General features: G+C 49.5%; 3 protein-coding genes across 3 annotated transcripts; all 3 read right to left on the bottom strand.

The window, feature by feature from the left end:
- Positions 1 to 3,630: 3,630 nt before the first annotated feature.
- QC763_0025390 (uncharacterized protein) lies at positions 3,631 to 7,844 on the bottom strand (the record flags this gene model as incomplete). Its single annotated transcript, XM_062905440.1, has 4 exons — positions 6,471 to 7,844; positions 6,133 to 6,419; positions 3,794 to 6,088; positions 3,631 to 3,736 (listed from the first exon to the last, which is right to left on the bottom strand). Exons 1-4 carry the CDS (start codon positions 7,377 to 7,379, stop codon positions 3,631 to 3,633), a joined length of 3,597 nt encoding a protein of 1,198 aa, XP_062771865.1. The 5' UTR covers positions 7,380 to 7,844.
- Positions 7,845 to 8,511: 667 nt separating this feature from the next.
- QC763_0025380 (uncharacterized protein) lies at positions 8,512 to 9,666 on the bottom strand. The gene is made up of 2 exons (XM_062905439.1): positions 9,579 to 9,666; positions 8,512 to 9,512 (listed from the first exon to the last, which is right to left on the bottom strand). Exons 1-2 carry the CDS (start codon positions 9,579 to 9,581, stop codon positions 8,520 to 8,522), a joined length of 996 nt encoding a protein of 331 aa, XP_062771864.1. The 5' UTR covers positions 9,582 to 9,666; the 3' UTR covers positions 8,512 to 8,519.
- A 4,293-nt stretch (positions 9,667 to 13,959) lies between these two features.
- QC763_0025370 (uncharacterized protein) lies at positions 13,960 to 14,943 on the bottom strand. Its single transcript, XM_062905438.1, has 3 exons — positions 14,859 to 14,943; positions 14,190 to 14,804; positions 13,960 to 14,122 (listed from the first exon to the last, which is right to left on the bottom strand). The coding sequence occupies exon 2, from the start codon at positions 14,724 to 14,726 to the stop codon at positions 14,190 to 14,192; it is 537 nt and encodes a 178-aa protein (XP_062771863.1). The 5' UTR covers positions 14,727 to 14,804; positions 14,859 to 14,943; the 3' UTR covers positions 13,960 to 14,122.
- Between the last annotated feature and the right edge of the window lie 57 nt (positions 14,944 to 15,000).

Here is a 15,000-nt window from a genome sequence, read left to right as displayed (position 1 = left end):
TCCTCCTTTTTTGCCCAGTCTCACCCGGGGTGACTTTACTTCCAGGCTTCCTTTGGCTTTCAGCTTTGGTCGAGGCTGGGCGTGTGTCATCTTTGATCTTTCGGTTCGAGGCATTCGAGGACTTGTATCTCTGGTTCAATGGAGGCGGTGGGCTGGGTGGTCTGGCATCTCGACTCGGCGGTGACTTGTTTGTTTGACTTGAAGGAACGACCCGGGTATTTGTTGTCTTGTGTCTCAGTGCTGAGTCTTGTTTTTCACCGCTTACTTTGTCACTCGTGGCAGTGTCGGGTGTCACTTTACCACTCGGAATCTTGTTTGTTGTCCGCCTCTCTTGTCTGGCGGCCCGAGGACGGGTATCTTTGGGGGCCATAGGTTGTTTTCTGTTGGTGTTGTGCTTACTGGCGTCCTCCGTAGGTGTATTGAATCTTACACGGCGGCTGTCATTATTGCCCACTGACCGGCCCTCATCTCCACAACCGGGAGGTTTGAGGTGGCCCTTTTGATTCTGACGTTGCTTTTGTTGCCGGTTTTGACCAAAAGGCTCAGATTGACTGCTAGGTCGATGCTTCGTGTGGCCCTGTGGATGATTTCGGTTATCTCTTATAGATTGATCACGGTTATTGTTGTAGCTAGGAGGCCGACTGTGTCGTTGATCTGGGTCGGGGGTTTTTATCCCGAGAACGGTCCCGTTGTTGATGTGGAGATTAAACCTCGGACCTGCCTTGAGACGGGCTCCTGCGTGGTTGATGGTGTGGAGTGATGTTCGGCGCATTGTTTGTATTTTCGTGTTGCTCGTCGACTTCAGGTAGTATCTTGGTTTGTACGTCCTTTTCTTGAGCTGCATCCAAGTGGGCACCCGCCGTTTCCAGCGCAGCCTTCGCCCTCCTCAAAGCTCTTTCATCCTTATCTCACCGGGAGAGCTGCCCATTCAAGACATCCCAAGGCGTTCTACTCTTGTAATCCTTCTCCCTAATCAACCGGTTACTCAACCTCTCTCTCACAATCTCGCGAACCAAGAACTCGGCCGCCTCAGGTGCTACCCCCCAAGCAACCATGTGAAGAACATTTCTGCCGTTCTTGTTAGCCTTATATAGGAGGCCTTTCCATTCCCTTTTATGGCTTCTATAGCGCTGCACAGTGGAAACCGTGCTTATCGAAGTCGACGGTCGGGAGGGTAGTACCATTATATTTTGTTCCTTGGGGAAGACGGGGAGCCTTACAGTTCGAGTATCGAATCCTTTAGTATTAGCCGGCCCCTCATCCTCCGGCACTAAGCTTCCTTTAATAGCCCGAAATACTTTCACATTATTATTGTAGGCGGCGAGGTTTAGGGAAGTTATTTGAGAACCTTCGGTAGTAAGCCTTGGGTCAGCCCTCTCGTAAAATAAAAAGCTAATAAAAGAAATTTTATTGTCCGACCGATTAGGATTACTATAAGCGTTTCATAAAGCCGTATACCTATTAGGAAGTTATCGCTTATCGATACTCTCACCGTTCAGCAATAGTATCCTCACTTATAGCAGAACCCAATCTATAAATTAGCGTCCAGGACTCGGTACGCGGGATACATTAAGAAGTTATTATAGTTGAGATTCGATATTAAAAACGGTGGCCTATGTTTGGAAGGCTACGTCACTATTGCTTTTAATATCACCGCGTAATTTCGAGGCCATGTCCCTTGTTTAATGGACCATATCTCTTATACGGTAAGAGATTCGCATTGTCTCGTAAGATATATCCTTTGTTTGGCGGATATCTTTGTTTGTTTGGGCGCCTATCTCCCTGTTATGAGACTAGTATCAGTGACTCAGCATGGTATAGAAAATGTTATTAGGTAAGCAAACCACTGGAAAGGAAACTTACAAATGGATGTCCTCCACAACTGAGCGCAAATCTCTGTCTCTCGCCCGCAAGTTGTCTCTGAATCTTTTTATTTCATCTAGGTCTAGAACTTATAGCAGTTTGCGGCTTCGACTCTTAAGGAGCTTCTTTAACTTCCGCTTAGCTTCTGATAACGTTTTCTAGCATTTTTCCAAATTGATCCAGATCACGCTGACGATGATGGGCCGGTGGTTGGAGCGAAGCAAACGGTGATGCGGAGGAGAAATCAGGTGACATTGAGGGCAAGTTGAAGTATGGCACGTGAGAGTCACATGGGTGCTTTCACAGGTCCAAGCTTGGCCATTTCTAACGCCCTGCTTGGCAGCCAGACTTTGTTTAATTTGCTGTTTTCCCTCTTTAGCTTACTATTTAACCAGATTGGCCAGACTTATCGTAGCTTGCCTCGATTATCTACCTCTTCCGTGACATGCAGTTGTGAATGCAGGGGAAGTGTGCATTAGCCGCTTTTGGAATTTCCAAGGTGCTGCGGCTCTGCAAGGTGCGTCATCAGGGTAAATGCCCAGATCCGGATCTTGGAAGGCACGATAAGGACCTTATCAGAAGTGGCACCACAATGGCTAATCAGAAATAACACCAGTTTTATGGGGCTAAACGTCACAGTACTGATCTGGCGTTCCGCTTTCTTTCCTCTAAGTAGCGTGCTTAAAAAATGTAATGACCTCTATACTATCTCCTTGGGATATAATTACCTGGTCTTTTAGCAGAAGGAGTATTGTAATATGTAAGAGCTTGGAACTACGTTAAGCTAACTAATTCGATCTCGAGTTATTCGAGTGGGTCATAGCTTTATAACGTTTCTACTACCTATCTTTATGACGAAACAGAATACTTAAATTAATGAAAGAGGCGGGATCTAGAAGGATCTAGAGTATTGCGACGGGCTATAAATTAATTGAGCCCCCTAGACCCTTTTTATGTTATACTATAATAGAAAAAAGAGAGAGAGAAAAAGAATGAAAGGGCAGCTTAGCTATCTTTCGTGAACGTGATAGTTAGGAGGCGTCTCGAAGAATAGCGAATACTAACTGTTGATGCCGCTACAACTAAACATCTTGACTGATATTCCAGAGGCAGCTATAACCAGTTTTCTGAGCCCCTCGTAATCTATCTTTGGCTCAAGTCTATCCTATAGCCTTGATAATGTGGGGGGTTGGGATCATCTGACTTGGATGCAATGACCTTTGAGTTGAGGGAAGACGCTACCGGCCAGACGGAATAGCGATGTCCCTCAAGCGTCTGCGTGCATAATCCCGTTGCCGCATCCCAGATCTTTGATGGTGTTGTCGTCTGATGCGACGCAAGCCAACCGCCGTGACAGTAGGTCCACGTATAGATCATGATCGGATGTGGGGTCGTGAGTTCTGACCTGCACCTTATCAGCATGCAGCGGAGCGGTAAGAGTGTGATATAACTAGCCAGTCCGGAGGAGCCCTCCAAAAGCGGCACAATAGTTCTCTTCGCATAATAATAACGTGACGATAGTTAACGCTCAATGTAGAATGGGGTCAGTAGCAAGTGAGTTATTATCTTGTGAGAAATAAATATCTGGAAGATGCTAGAACTCACGAATAAATATATATTTACACGTTCTCCCGGACCCTTCTGGTGGCACGCTATGAATAAAGATATAAGAAACTGGAAGGAGAAAAGTGCGGATATAAACATGGAACGAATGAGTTGTTTTATGGCTTTAGCTGTAATAGCTACACCACTGCTTCCTCCCAGTTCTCAGCAGCTAAGTGTGGACGGCAGCCGTCTGCGTCCATCATTAACATTAGCAGCGCCCTTCTCTAACAGTAGCTTCCTCACCACCTCCTTGACGTTATGTTGCACGCTAGTTAAGGAGATATATCGAAGATTAGTCGCTATAAAACTTCTTTCCGAAGCGTACCAGTATAAATGCTCCCTAAAGCTCTTCTGGAGTAAAGCGTCGTAAAAGGATCGGATATATGGGATGAGGACATCTAACGATAATGCTGATTGATATAGAAGCGCCTCGATTGCTGCCCACCGGACGCCCCCGTCCTCATCCTCGAGCCGTGCTGCGATGCTTTGGAGCACCTGGTCGGAGAGGTCGGCGCGGCCTCGAAGCGCCTCGATTGCTGCCCACCGGACGCCCCCGTCCTCATCCTCGAGCCGTGCTGCGATGCTTTGGAGCACCTGGTCGGGGAGGACGGCGCGGCCTCGAAGCGCCTTGATTGCTGCCTCCCGGACGTCCCTGTCTTTATGCTCGAGCCGTGCTATAATGCTCTGGAATACCTGGCCGGAGAGGTCGGTGCGGCCTCGAAGCGCCTCGATTGCTGCCCGCCGGACGCGCCGGTCCTCATCCTCGAGCCGTGCTGCGATGCTTTGGAGCACCTGGTCGTGGAGGTCGGCGCGGCGTTGAAGCGCCTCGATTGCTGCCCGCCGGACGCGCCGGTCCTTATGCTCGAGCCGTGCTGCAATGCTTTGGTGGATCTTGTCCGGTAAGTTATTATCCTGGTTTCCTAACATACGCAAGATAGCAGCACATTGGCGTGCAGAGGTGCGGTTGGTTAGCCAGGGAGATACAACTTCTATAATATTGAGCGGCACTGCTGTTCGTCTAGATAGTGATTCGAGAATAACCGTTCTTTCGCCTTCAGATGCTTGCGTTAATACATTGGACAGGACCTGCCCCGGACACTCCATTTCATGGACTAGTTTGGAATTCCCCGTAAAATCGGATTCAAACAGTAGCCACTGTTCTAGTTGGTTTTCTAGTCTCGCTCGAAGTCCCGTGAAATTCGACTCCTTCCGCTCAACTTCGCTCAGGCAATGCATGACAAGGCGTTGGTGCGTAGGTCCTAGGAGATCGCGTGGTTCCTTCTCAATCATCTGGAAGAAGTCGAGGGCCATGTTATCGGCATCGAGTAATCCTGCGACAAAGCGCCAGAAGATATCGTAGCGAGGATCGTATTTATACTTCTCAATGAAAGTGGCAGGTTCCATATTGTTACAATTGTCACGGCTGAGTTGCAGACAATTGAGCTGTTGTTTATCTTTCCACTGTCGAATGAAATACCGTGCTGCAAAATACTCTTGAAACGTGAGGTGTAAGAAGTGGTAATTTCGATCTTGGTCGTTTGATGAAGGGTCCGACGTTCGTAGGAATGAGAGACAAGGCAGATCTTTGTCGAGTAGGAGATCTGATGCAAATCTATCAGAAACAGCGTTTCGAAGTTTCCAATCGAACTCTATCACGTCGTCATAGAAGCCCAAAAAGGCAAGGCACTCAAGGAATCTGAGCTCCTGCTCCACGAAGCTTTCAATCTTTTTCCGGCTAGCCTTCTTAATCTGGTCTCCCGTTACAGGCTCACCATCCTTCTTTTTCTGTAGCTTCAAGATATCTTTTTTCCACAGACTCTCCTCGATAGCTTTGTAGACAGCTGTCATGGTCTCCGGCACACCTTCCCGAGGAAAACCATTCCAGGTGTAGCAAAACGCATCTAGCTGGATCGGGATACGCATTAGACCTTGCATGAGCGGATGGCGTTGCAGAAACGATTGAACCTCTTTGATCTTTTCCAAATCGCGTTCGCGCGTTTCTCGATCGGTAAAGTTGTTTTCAATGTAGGCCGTGATTTGGTCCGGGTAGAATCCAATGGTTTCCAACTCGAGGTCAAGAGGATCTAGCCGAGGAGGAAGCCGTGCGTTGGGCCGGGCAGTGATGATGACATTCGCCTGATTCAAGAGCTCTTCGAGGAAGACGGACATGTCGCCGCCTAGGCCCTGTGACACTTCGTCGAAGCCGTCGAGGATGAACAAAGTCCTGCCGCTCTTGATGTCCTTCAAGGCGCGCCATAATGCTTCGGAGAGCTCGCGGCCTTCGAGATCTTGAGAGAAATACTCATGGTAAAACAAATCCCGGAAGTTGTATCCGGCACTCTGTCTCTTTTCCACCTTCAGGTTCCGCAGTGGTACCCAAAGCACGCGATTGAACAAGCCCTGCCATAGGTTGTTGTATTTAAAATCATGGACAATCTTCTTGCATAGAGTAGTCTTACCCACTCCTGCCCGTCCACGGATCAGGATGCGACTTGGCTGTTTCTTCTGGCCGTCCTGTGACTTGCGGGGCTCAAACAGCGTCGGCAGCGTGACCTCGATCGTCTTGTCCGGTGTCTCCACATTTAGTCGGGCGAGGAGTGAAACGGGGAAGGCTGTTGTGCTGTGTCTCCTTTTCCTCCGCGAGTTGCATTAACGCCAGGCCACTCGACAATGGCCAGATTGATGTAGCATCTGTCCATCGGCAGCAGGTCGCCCGACAGTCGTTCAATTTTGAGCCGTTCCAGCGAATAGTGCACATTGCGAATCCTGGCGTCCGCCTGTGCGAGGGGGGTTCCATTACATATCTTTGTGAGAAACTCTAGAATCTTTCCAGAGACTTGTTTGTAGTCCGGACATTTAGGGCCGTCGAATTTGTTCATCAGGCGGTGGGTTCGATTGAGCGGCAGCGGTTCAAGGACGATTTGAAGGATTGCTGACCTCATGTCGACCAGCTGGGAATCGTTAGTCGTAGCTCTGGGATGTCGGTGCGTCGCGGTTCTTACCTGCTTCCATCCAGGGAGCGAGGCTGGCAGCCAAGGAAATACCTTGCGCCAGAGATTCGTTTTTCCAAGTTCGTAAAAGCAGAACACATGGCAGGGGTTGTGATTATCTTGACATAGCCGCGTGAACCTCCGAACTAGTGCCTCAAGAGCGAAGGTCGATCCCTTCACCCAGCCGAGCAGGTTACTCACTTCTCGGCGACGGATCAGAGCCCATACGGTCAGACCTGGATCTGCCCAGATAGCCACGTCTTCGAACGAAGTCCCTCCAAACGGGGTGGCGAGGAAAATAATCCCGCGTGTTGCTGTTCTCAGACTATAATAGCTACTACATTTATAATCGGCGCCCACAAGAGCCTTTGCCAAGATGATTCCCCCAAGGCAGGAAGCGATGAAGAGAATCGGCCGGTCTACTTTCTTTTTATCATGCGTTCTCAAGAGATCTCTCTTGATTCCTTCGAATAGGAGCAAAGCGATTTCGACGTCCGTTTTCTGGACTAAGTCTGACGGCTGAAGCAGATCGGCAGGCCAGTCGCATGTAAAGATGCGAGCTGCTTCCACTTGACTCGGCAGCATTCGCGGGTCGGCCAGCCAATTAACGGTATTGTTGGGATCGTTGGGGTCTACCCATGTCCACGTGCCTGGCGACTTTGTGTCGAGGCCATGAATGGCAATGATGTCGATGTCGGTGTCTGTCTCGTTCTTGTCAGGGTTAACTTGACAGAGGCGGACGTCTTGTCGCGTGGATCGTGCGGGGCCTGAGCTGTCCCCGGTCTGAGACGACGGTACGGGCTTAGAACGCGCGAACGTGGGATAGAACCACAGGCCAAAGGCAATCGCACCAGCTAAGAGACTAAGAGCAGTGGTCCATCCGATCAAATGCATGGCCTGACTGAGATTGACAGAAGGCATGGCTGGGTACTGGCAGCGGGGGTTGCACGGTCAATCCCGAGAATCGTAGAAGTTCCCCGCACCGCTGATGCTGTGGTTCGACAAACGTTAGCGCGGTTGCGCCCAAGTGGAGGCTACTTCCGGCCTTTCTTGTTCGACGGCGGTAGGTGAAGAGTGTTTGATACCGATCGCTTCTGGTGGACAAAGGTCAAATGCCTGGTGCGAGCAGTTGAGTTGTTGATTCTCTCAACTGCGTGGAGGCGCAAGCTCGAAGTGCCATGGAGTGTCCATGTCCAATCATATTGATCCGCGGGGTCGGGCAGCAACATCGACTGGAGCCAGCAATGCCTTTGGACAAGCAGGCGCGGCGCAACTGGACAGCCGTTACGAAGTCTAAACAGACCGCAGAAGATCAAGGCGCACGGTCATGTTTACAAGCAAGAAAGGGCTTTGGGAGTTGAAAGCGGGATTGTCGTGGCCTGCCTTCTGCTTCGTGAGTTGATTTGGGAACAAATGCATGGCGGACTGGCAGAATGGTGGGGCCACAAGTTCCGGGGCTGCTGGGCAAATCACGAGTAGTCCTTGGGTGTCGTTCTGTGCCGAAATGATTGACCGCAGGATTCCTACAATCATTTCGGCTCGCTGGTGGCCCGAGTGTTTTATCCGACCAATGGGGCACATGGGCCATCAACCATTTCAGATCGAGATGATTGCGGTATACCAGTCCGGTAGCGTATTGCAACTAGTTAGGCCACTCTAGGAGTGCACTAAACTTAAGGAAGCAAGGATAGAATAGAAGGTGGAGGTTCATCTGCATGAGCTTCTGGTATAGCTGTGTAGGTTGGTCTGAGCGTGGAGAGAGCAGGTTCTGGATGTTCTAGGAATAGCTTCATCTGGCCGAGGGTTGCCAAGGCCAGCACAGAGCTCAGCCTGTCAGGATAACCCCCTGTCTAGGTCGGGAAGATGCATCTGCCTATACATCAGAACGAAACAGAGTGTCCTGCAGACATACCACGGATAAACAAGCATTTCGGCTCTGTGTCTAGTGACGCATCTGGGGGGCAATGGTTGAATTACGATAAGTCTCATAACAGACCACTCGCGGGTAATGAGGATCAGCTACTTGAATTAAGTCGAAAGTTATATAGTTGGGTTACAGTATCATAGACTCTCAAAGCTGCTACCTATGTGCTGCTGTCTTCTCTTTCTATACGCCACCGTTGCCGCCCAGTTATCGATAAACATATAACAAAACACTAACACAATAAGCCCGGCGGCGGCGACGGGGCCTAGGATAGAGAAAACAGTAAAGCCGTAGGATGCGGATTGGAAGGCGTCGTTGTCGGCTAGCGTCTTCGTCGCCAGCCCGACCTGCATAGCGGTAAGGACGATAGCGATATAGATAGTAGCGGACGCCAGCCAGGCGAAGTTGTCTTGGAAAAAGGCCCCGTATTGTTGCCAGTGTGACATATAGCGATGAAGGAGGAACGGGCGCTGCGAGAGGAAATATATCTTGTTCAGACGGGAGAGGCGGAGCTCGCCGTAGTGAAACCGAGCATCCACCTTAGAGTAAATGCGCTCGGTGTCCAGCTGTTCGACAAAGTGCCTCCATGTTAACCATGTTACCTCCGGCGGCAGCAAGTGCTTGTCCTGTGCTATAGAAAAGTCACTTTCATGTGAGATGAGCGCGGCGTACGAGAACAGGAACCCGAGCGCACGCCGCTGTAGGGCCGGCCGATTGCATTCGCTCGCAACGGAACAGCTGCAACCCGAACGGCAACAGAGATACTCCATCCAGAAAACAGGGTCGAGCAGAAAACACGGGATTGGTTTGACAAATAATCGGCCGCTTGTCCAGACCAGGTGCATGTCCATCTGCTCCGTGACGAAGAGCTCCCGGGAGAGGAGGAGCTGGCGATGCAGCGGACACGGTGGCATGGGGCGACCGGCAACCCACAGCCAGCTCAGGATCCTGTGAAGCCTCTGCAAGTCGAGTTCTTTCGCGATGCAGGCGCTTACATTCCGACCTGCGGCGGCAATGTCGTCGGAAGCGGTGCGGTAGGACGCGGGCAGGAGTGATAAGAGTTGATCGTCGGGCTGCGGTAGGTTGGCATCTGGCCCTGGCTGGATTGGCGAGATGGAGAAAGGTGGAGACTGTCGGAAAAAAATTAGCCCCAACGCTTGACGGATAAGAGGACAGTACTGTTATGCGATCGATACCATTGTGCTACGGAACGGAAAGGAAACGTGGGCTACGTCTTTTCGTATAGAGGGCTGCCGCTTCGGACACGATGCTGGGAATAACTGCATTCGCTGCGGTCTGCTCGAGGGCGAAACTGTCCAGCCGTAGCAGCCTCACGTGATTGACGGATTGATTGGCTCGCACCGCTCGATTCAACTAATCCTGTCATTCCTACAAAGTTCTTATGAGGATGGACGTGTGCGACTCCAGTCCAACCTGTTTGTAACTCCTTGAGCTACGTCTTGACAATAGAGCCTGCCCGTAGCCGGCGGAATATAGCCCAGATTGTAGCTTAGCTGAATAATACTGTCATTAACCTGTTAACCGGTCCTACCTGTGACACTCTATAGCACGTCCTCCTACAGAGCAGAGATAATGGGGTAGACAGAACAGCACGCACTTAAGAAGGGGCTGGTCCGTCCTACCGCCGGTTTCCCAAAAGCCGTCCAAATCTTACAGGATTATAGCATATCGCCCCAATATTAATAACCCCAAGACCCGAGATTTGCGGGTAGGCTAGGGGGAGCAAATGACTATATACCTAAGGTAAGGGCTTGGGCTGTGCCGCAATAATGAGCCAAGTCCAGCACAAAGGCGTACGGACATCCAAGCGTAATCCAGTCGTTTAGCTGAATCCGCAGCAAAACGTATTCCTTACGATGGCACACAAATAATCATGATTTCGGCTTCAGAAATCGGAGTGGTAAATATTAAGATATGCAAAAAGTTATACTTCATAATTATTCCGCCTGAGAGCCTAAAATTACGACCTCGATGTGCCGAAATACCTATATCTTTTACCGCCCGTTTTATTTTCGGTTTCTATTTTCTGTCGGCGCTTATATACCTTAGGTTTATTGGAAGACTGAGGGGTGTGAATGTAGAAGATAGGGAGAGAAATCTTCCTCAGTTTTTGGCAGTATGTCTTCCGAGATCTGTATCGGATTTCCCTGGAAGTGACAGTCTGGATGTTCAGTTGATTCCAGTGAGTGAAAATGCCGTAGCTTCAAACCTGTTGAGAGTCCTGTGGCAGAGAGCACTGTGACTCACTTGTGGTTTATTGTGGCAGCTGTGGCAGAAAACTCTGTGGCTCGCTGCGATCGTTATGGTTCATGTTAATAAAATGCAGCACTTATTCGTGGAATTTTCCAGCAATCTTAATATTATTGATTCTGTGCCCACATCGCTCCCAACGGGCCCCTGCATCGTTCCCAACTGCTCCCTGCAGCCTCACGAGTAATATAAAGTACCTTATCGGTAACTCGGCTCCCTTGTAACTTTACCAAATCATGGATCCAAGCCAACTGGGCCCACTGAGCGATAGGGAGCGATAAGGATAATAAGGAAGTTCAGGTGCTCATAAAGAACCTTCTTCCTGTTATGATGGTCTTCTTGCTTTTTTCTCTCCTTAAGACAAGTTAAGCCAAGTCAATCAGTACAATTGATTATTTTACAGTATTTTAGGTATGAGACCGCTTCAAAACCCCGGATCCGTCCACAATTTCGGCCGGCTTAAGCCTCCCAGTACTGTACCAATTCTGAGCGGCCTTTGCGGCTTCGATAATTGTCCTTTTCCGGTGGTTGTGGAACTTTTGCTTCGCAGCTTCAACCATCCTTTTGGCCTTGGTGAGGGCTTTGTCATCCCTCCTTTGGACCATTTGCCCCCCGTCGGCCACTGTAAGCACCCTCCCTGATTGCAAGGGGCGCGCTTTTGCCGCTCTGCGGGCCCTTGCAACTGTCTGGGCCATTTGTGTGCGCCCAGGTCCCTCTTCATCTTGATGAGCTCAGCGGCCGATGTGAGCGATGCCCTGATGAACCTTCCCACGTCATCGAAGACTTCCTCAGGCAGATCCTCTGGCAGTGAATTCCACACCTTATCAGCCACCTTGTTCATCTGACGAAGTGTGACAGGTGTGTTAAAGGGGGATAAGGCAGGGTGGTGAGGCATAGGGGGGGAGGGTGATTGGCCGCACCCGCTGACGCAAATCAACGAGTACAACAGCGGGATCAAATGGGTAGATGCCAGTTTTGGCAAAGGCCGAAAGGATGGTTGTCTTTTTGAAGGCCTGGGAGCGCACCCCCCTGTATTATACCCAGGAATTCGATCTTGGTGATGTTTGTGAGGCCATCACGAATCAACACATCCAGGGCCTTGACATGGTAGTGCTTGAGCGGTTGAAAGACCACGACATCAAGAAGTGAGCTCTTTTGCGCTTAGTGACGATGAGTTGATCTTTGCCGGAGTACCCTGCTTGCGTGGTCGAAAAAGAGTGGGGCTTCTTGGGGCACGGGTAGTCAGGTGCCTGAATCCTGTTGAATTAGACAGTGAGAGGTCCACTGCTAAGGAATTAATATCTTGGGCAGTGGAACCTTGACCACCTGTGCTACCTGGCCCTCGTCCCTCCGACCACCAACATCCAGACTATCATTTCGAGGGAAATCCAATGCTGATTCTGGAAGATATACGGCTAAAACTAAGGAAGAGAAATCTTCCTGTTTTTACATTCACTCCCCCTACCTTCCAATAGCCTTAGGCGCACAAGCGCTAACAGAAAATTAAACTTGAAAATAAAACGGGGTGGTAGAAATGAATTTCGGGATTCTAGTGCTAATGTAGTATATATGGAGAATACATTCCCAAGGTACATAATAGTCAATTGCCCAATTCTACTTTTTAATAACCGGATAGCTGCTAACTATGCTAGCACGTTTTCATGATCGTGGTATTGTGACGAACCCCTGTACAGAACCTCTGAAATGGATACTGGTTGAAGGCGACTTCTGACTATTGGTTCGGTGCAGCTAAACAGTGCACAATAAGATGTCTCGATGTAAACACAAGATACCGTGAATACAAGCTGTGATTGCATACTGCGGAACTATCTACGAGCTATCTAGTTCCTCCGTATATATAGACCTCTTTTCCCAACCGTGATTCCTCTGATCAGTGCCCCGAGCACACTGATCATTTCTGCTCAGTCTGATCAGTCTCCTGATCACACTGATCAATCCTGCCTAGCCTGCTCAGTGCCTAGCGCACACTGATCAGTCGTTCCTTACTGTGATTGGCTCCCCTAGGTATTTCCCCGATTAGTCCTTACTCCCGTGGTTCCACAACCAATCGTTGTTCTCGTCCATATACCAGGGTTGTGACAGGTATACTACCTTAAGTCACGCCTTTACGGAAGATTCAACTGGGTTTATTAGTCCCTACGGTACAGTGGAACTCCTCGACCTCGCCTTACCACGTTTAGGCCAGGCAGAGACTACCTAAGTAATTAGGGATAAGATAGTAAAGGACCCCTTAAGCGAAGGGAAGCGTGCTAAGTAGCTAAGCAGAGTAAGCACGATAAATGAAGGTCTATATATACGGATGAACTAGCTAGCTATAGACAGCTCCGCAGTTTGTAATACAAGTTTTAGTATAAGCCTATAAGTACGAGATGGAGACAGGTCTATTACTGTGTACCTTTTAGCTACACCGATCTATTATTTAGAAGTTACCTTCAACTGTTATTTCTTTCAGAGGTTCTAAACAGAGGATCGTTATACAAAGTAGCACGAAGAAACTAATTTATCTACGAGGCTAGTCTAGCAATATACTAGCTAGTACAAGGATACTAGAATAGTGGCCCTACTATATAGGGCACGAGTTACCTTGTAACACTACCTGGACCGTGAGCCCCGCTCGATCGCGCGGTCTAGTCTTAATGGGTCCCCCGTGGCCCCACTGTCTTCCAGAACCGTAACAATATAGTAATACGCTATATTATAGTAATATATATATAGCTAAAGGAGTTTATTATAGACCATCATACTAAATTCATTTCAATGTTTTAGAGAGCGTTAATAACGAGGCTAAGGGTAGTAAGTAAGGCGTCTTCGGCCTAGTACCCTAGATAAAACGGTTAAACGGAACGGCTTAACTTAATCGTAAAATAGTACCTACGGAATTACATTAATTTCGAGCAGGATAATTGGGTTGAACTATTGCCTAAAGCACAATTAATATATAATATATTACCTAGAGACGACTAAAGCCACGCCGTTCTTCGTAAACTTTAGATATAAGGCAGACCTACGGCAAGGACTCAGCGTTAAGGTACCCAGGGCTGGGGTCAAGGCAGACAAGCTACATATACTCTACGGTAAGCTTAAGCAAGAACTGGAGTTTGTAAGGGAAAGGATACGGAAATACTATAATACCAAAAGGCTCGAAGAACCTCGCCTTAGGGGGGGAGACATAGTATTCCTTTCCACACGCAATTTACGCACCAAGAGGCCTAGCAAAAAGCTGGACTACAGAAGAGTGGGCCCATTCAAGGTCAAAAGGAAGATCCCAGAGACGGCATTCGAATTGGAGCTACCCAGTACGATACGTCTAAGGTCACACACTTTCCACCTCTCGCTCTTAGAACTGGCACCACGGGCGGCCAGCCCAGACACACAAGTAAAAGCCGAGGACGAGGAAGAGGAGTACGACGTGGAAGAAGTACTAGACTCTCGCATTAATGACGGACAACTGGAATATTTGGTTAGCTGGCTAGGTTACCCAGCCACGGATAACTCTTGGGAGCCAGTCACGAACCTTAGTTGCCCTGAGAAGCTGGAGGAGTTCCATCGGAGGAACCCTGGACGGCTAAAGGAGGGGAACTCCGGGGAGAACCGACCGTCGAGCCAGGAAGAGGGCCAAAGGCAGACTGGAGGTCGAGGGACGGATCAATTGGGAGGTTTGGATCTAGCCAGTTCGACGCGGAGGTGCAGTCGAAGGAAGGGACCAAGGAGGGGCTAGCGGAAGAAGCGGCTTGCGCCTCTTCCCGCTCCAAGTCCTCAATCAACCGCTCCTCGCGGGCTGCGATGCGACGAAACTTGGCGGATAAGTTACGACGCTGGGTATCTACCCGAGTAAGTTTCGACGCCGCCTGTAACATGGTTGCGCGAGCCTCTTGCTCTTCGGCATCCAATTTCTCCTTTTGGCGACGAAGGGAGGCCGTTAGGGCGGGAGTGAGACCCAGGACATCGCAGTCGGGACGACTAGCACGAAGACAATGATTGCATTTGGAGGAACGGTCAAGAACGCGGCAATCGGTAAGGTTAAGGGTTTCGCAGGAAGTACAGGGAAGCATTTCGTCACCAAATAAGTCAGTGGCGACTGCAAGATTCTGACGACGAAGGGTGCTGGAAAGGCCTTTCGGCGTAGGTTTCTTAACGCGGTTAGATATAGTTGGAGGATAGTGAAAAGAGGGAAAAAGACTGACCTGGGAAGGTTGTCGTTGAAAGAAGAAGTAAAGCTAGGCCGTCGGGACGTCGGCCTGAGGGGGGGAGCATCGTGTCACAGTCCTGATATAAGGACGAGAATCACGATTGGTTATAAAGGGCTGTGGGGCCATAGGAAACAAA

This window comes from Podospora pseudopauciseta, chromosome 1 (genome assembly GCF_035222475.1).
Source record: "Podospora pseudopauciseta strain CBS 411.78 chromosome 1, whole genome shotgun sequence".
Classification (NCBI taxonomy): Eukaryota; Fungi; Ascomycota; class Sordariomycetes; order Sordariales; family Podosporaceae; genus Podospora; species Podospora pseudopauciseta.
The sequence above is the reverse complement of the archived record's forward strand: the minus strand, read 5'-3'. Positions and strand labels throughout refer to the sequence as shown.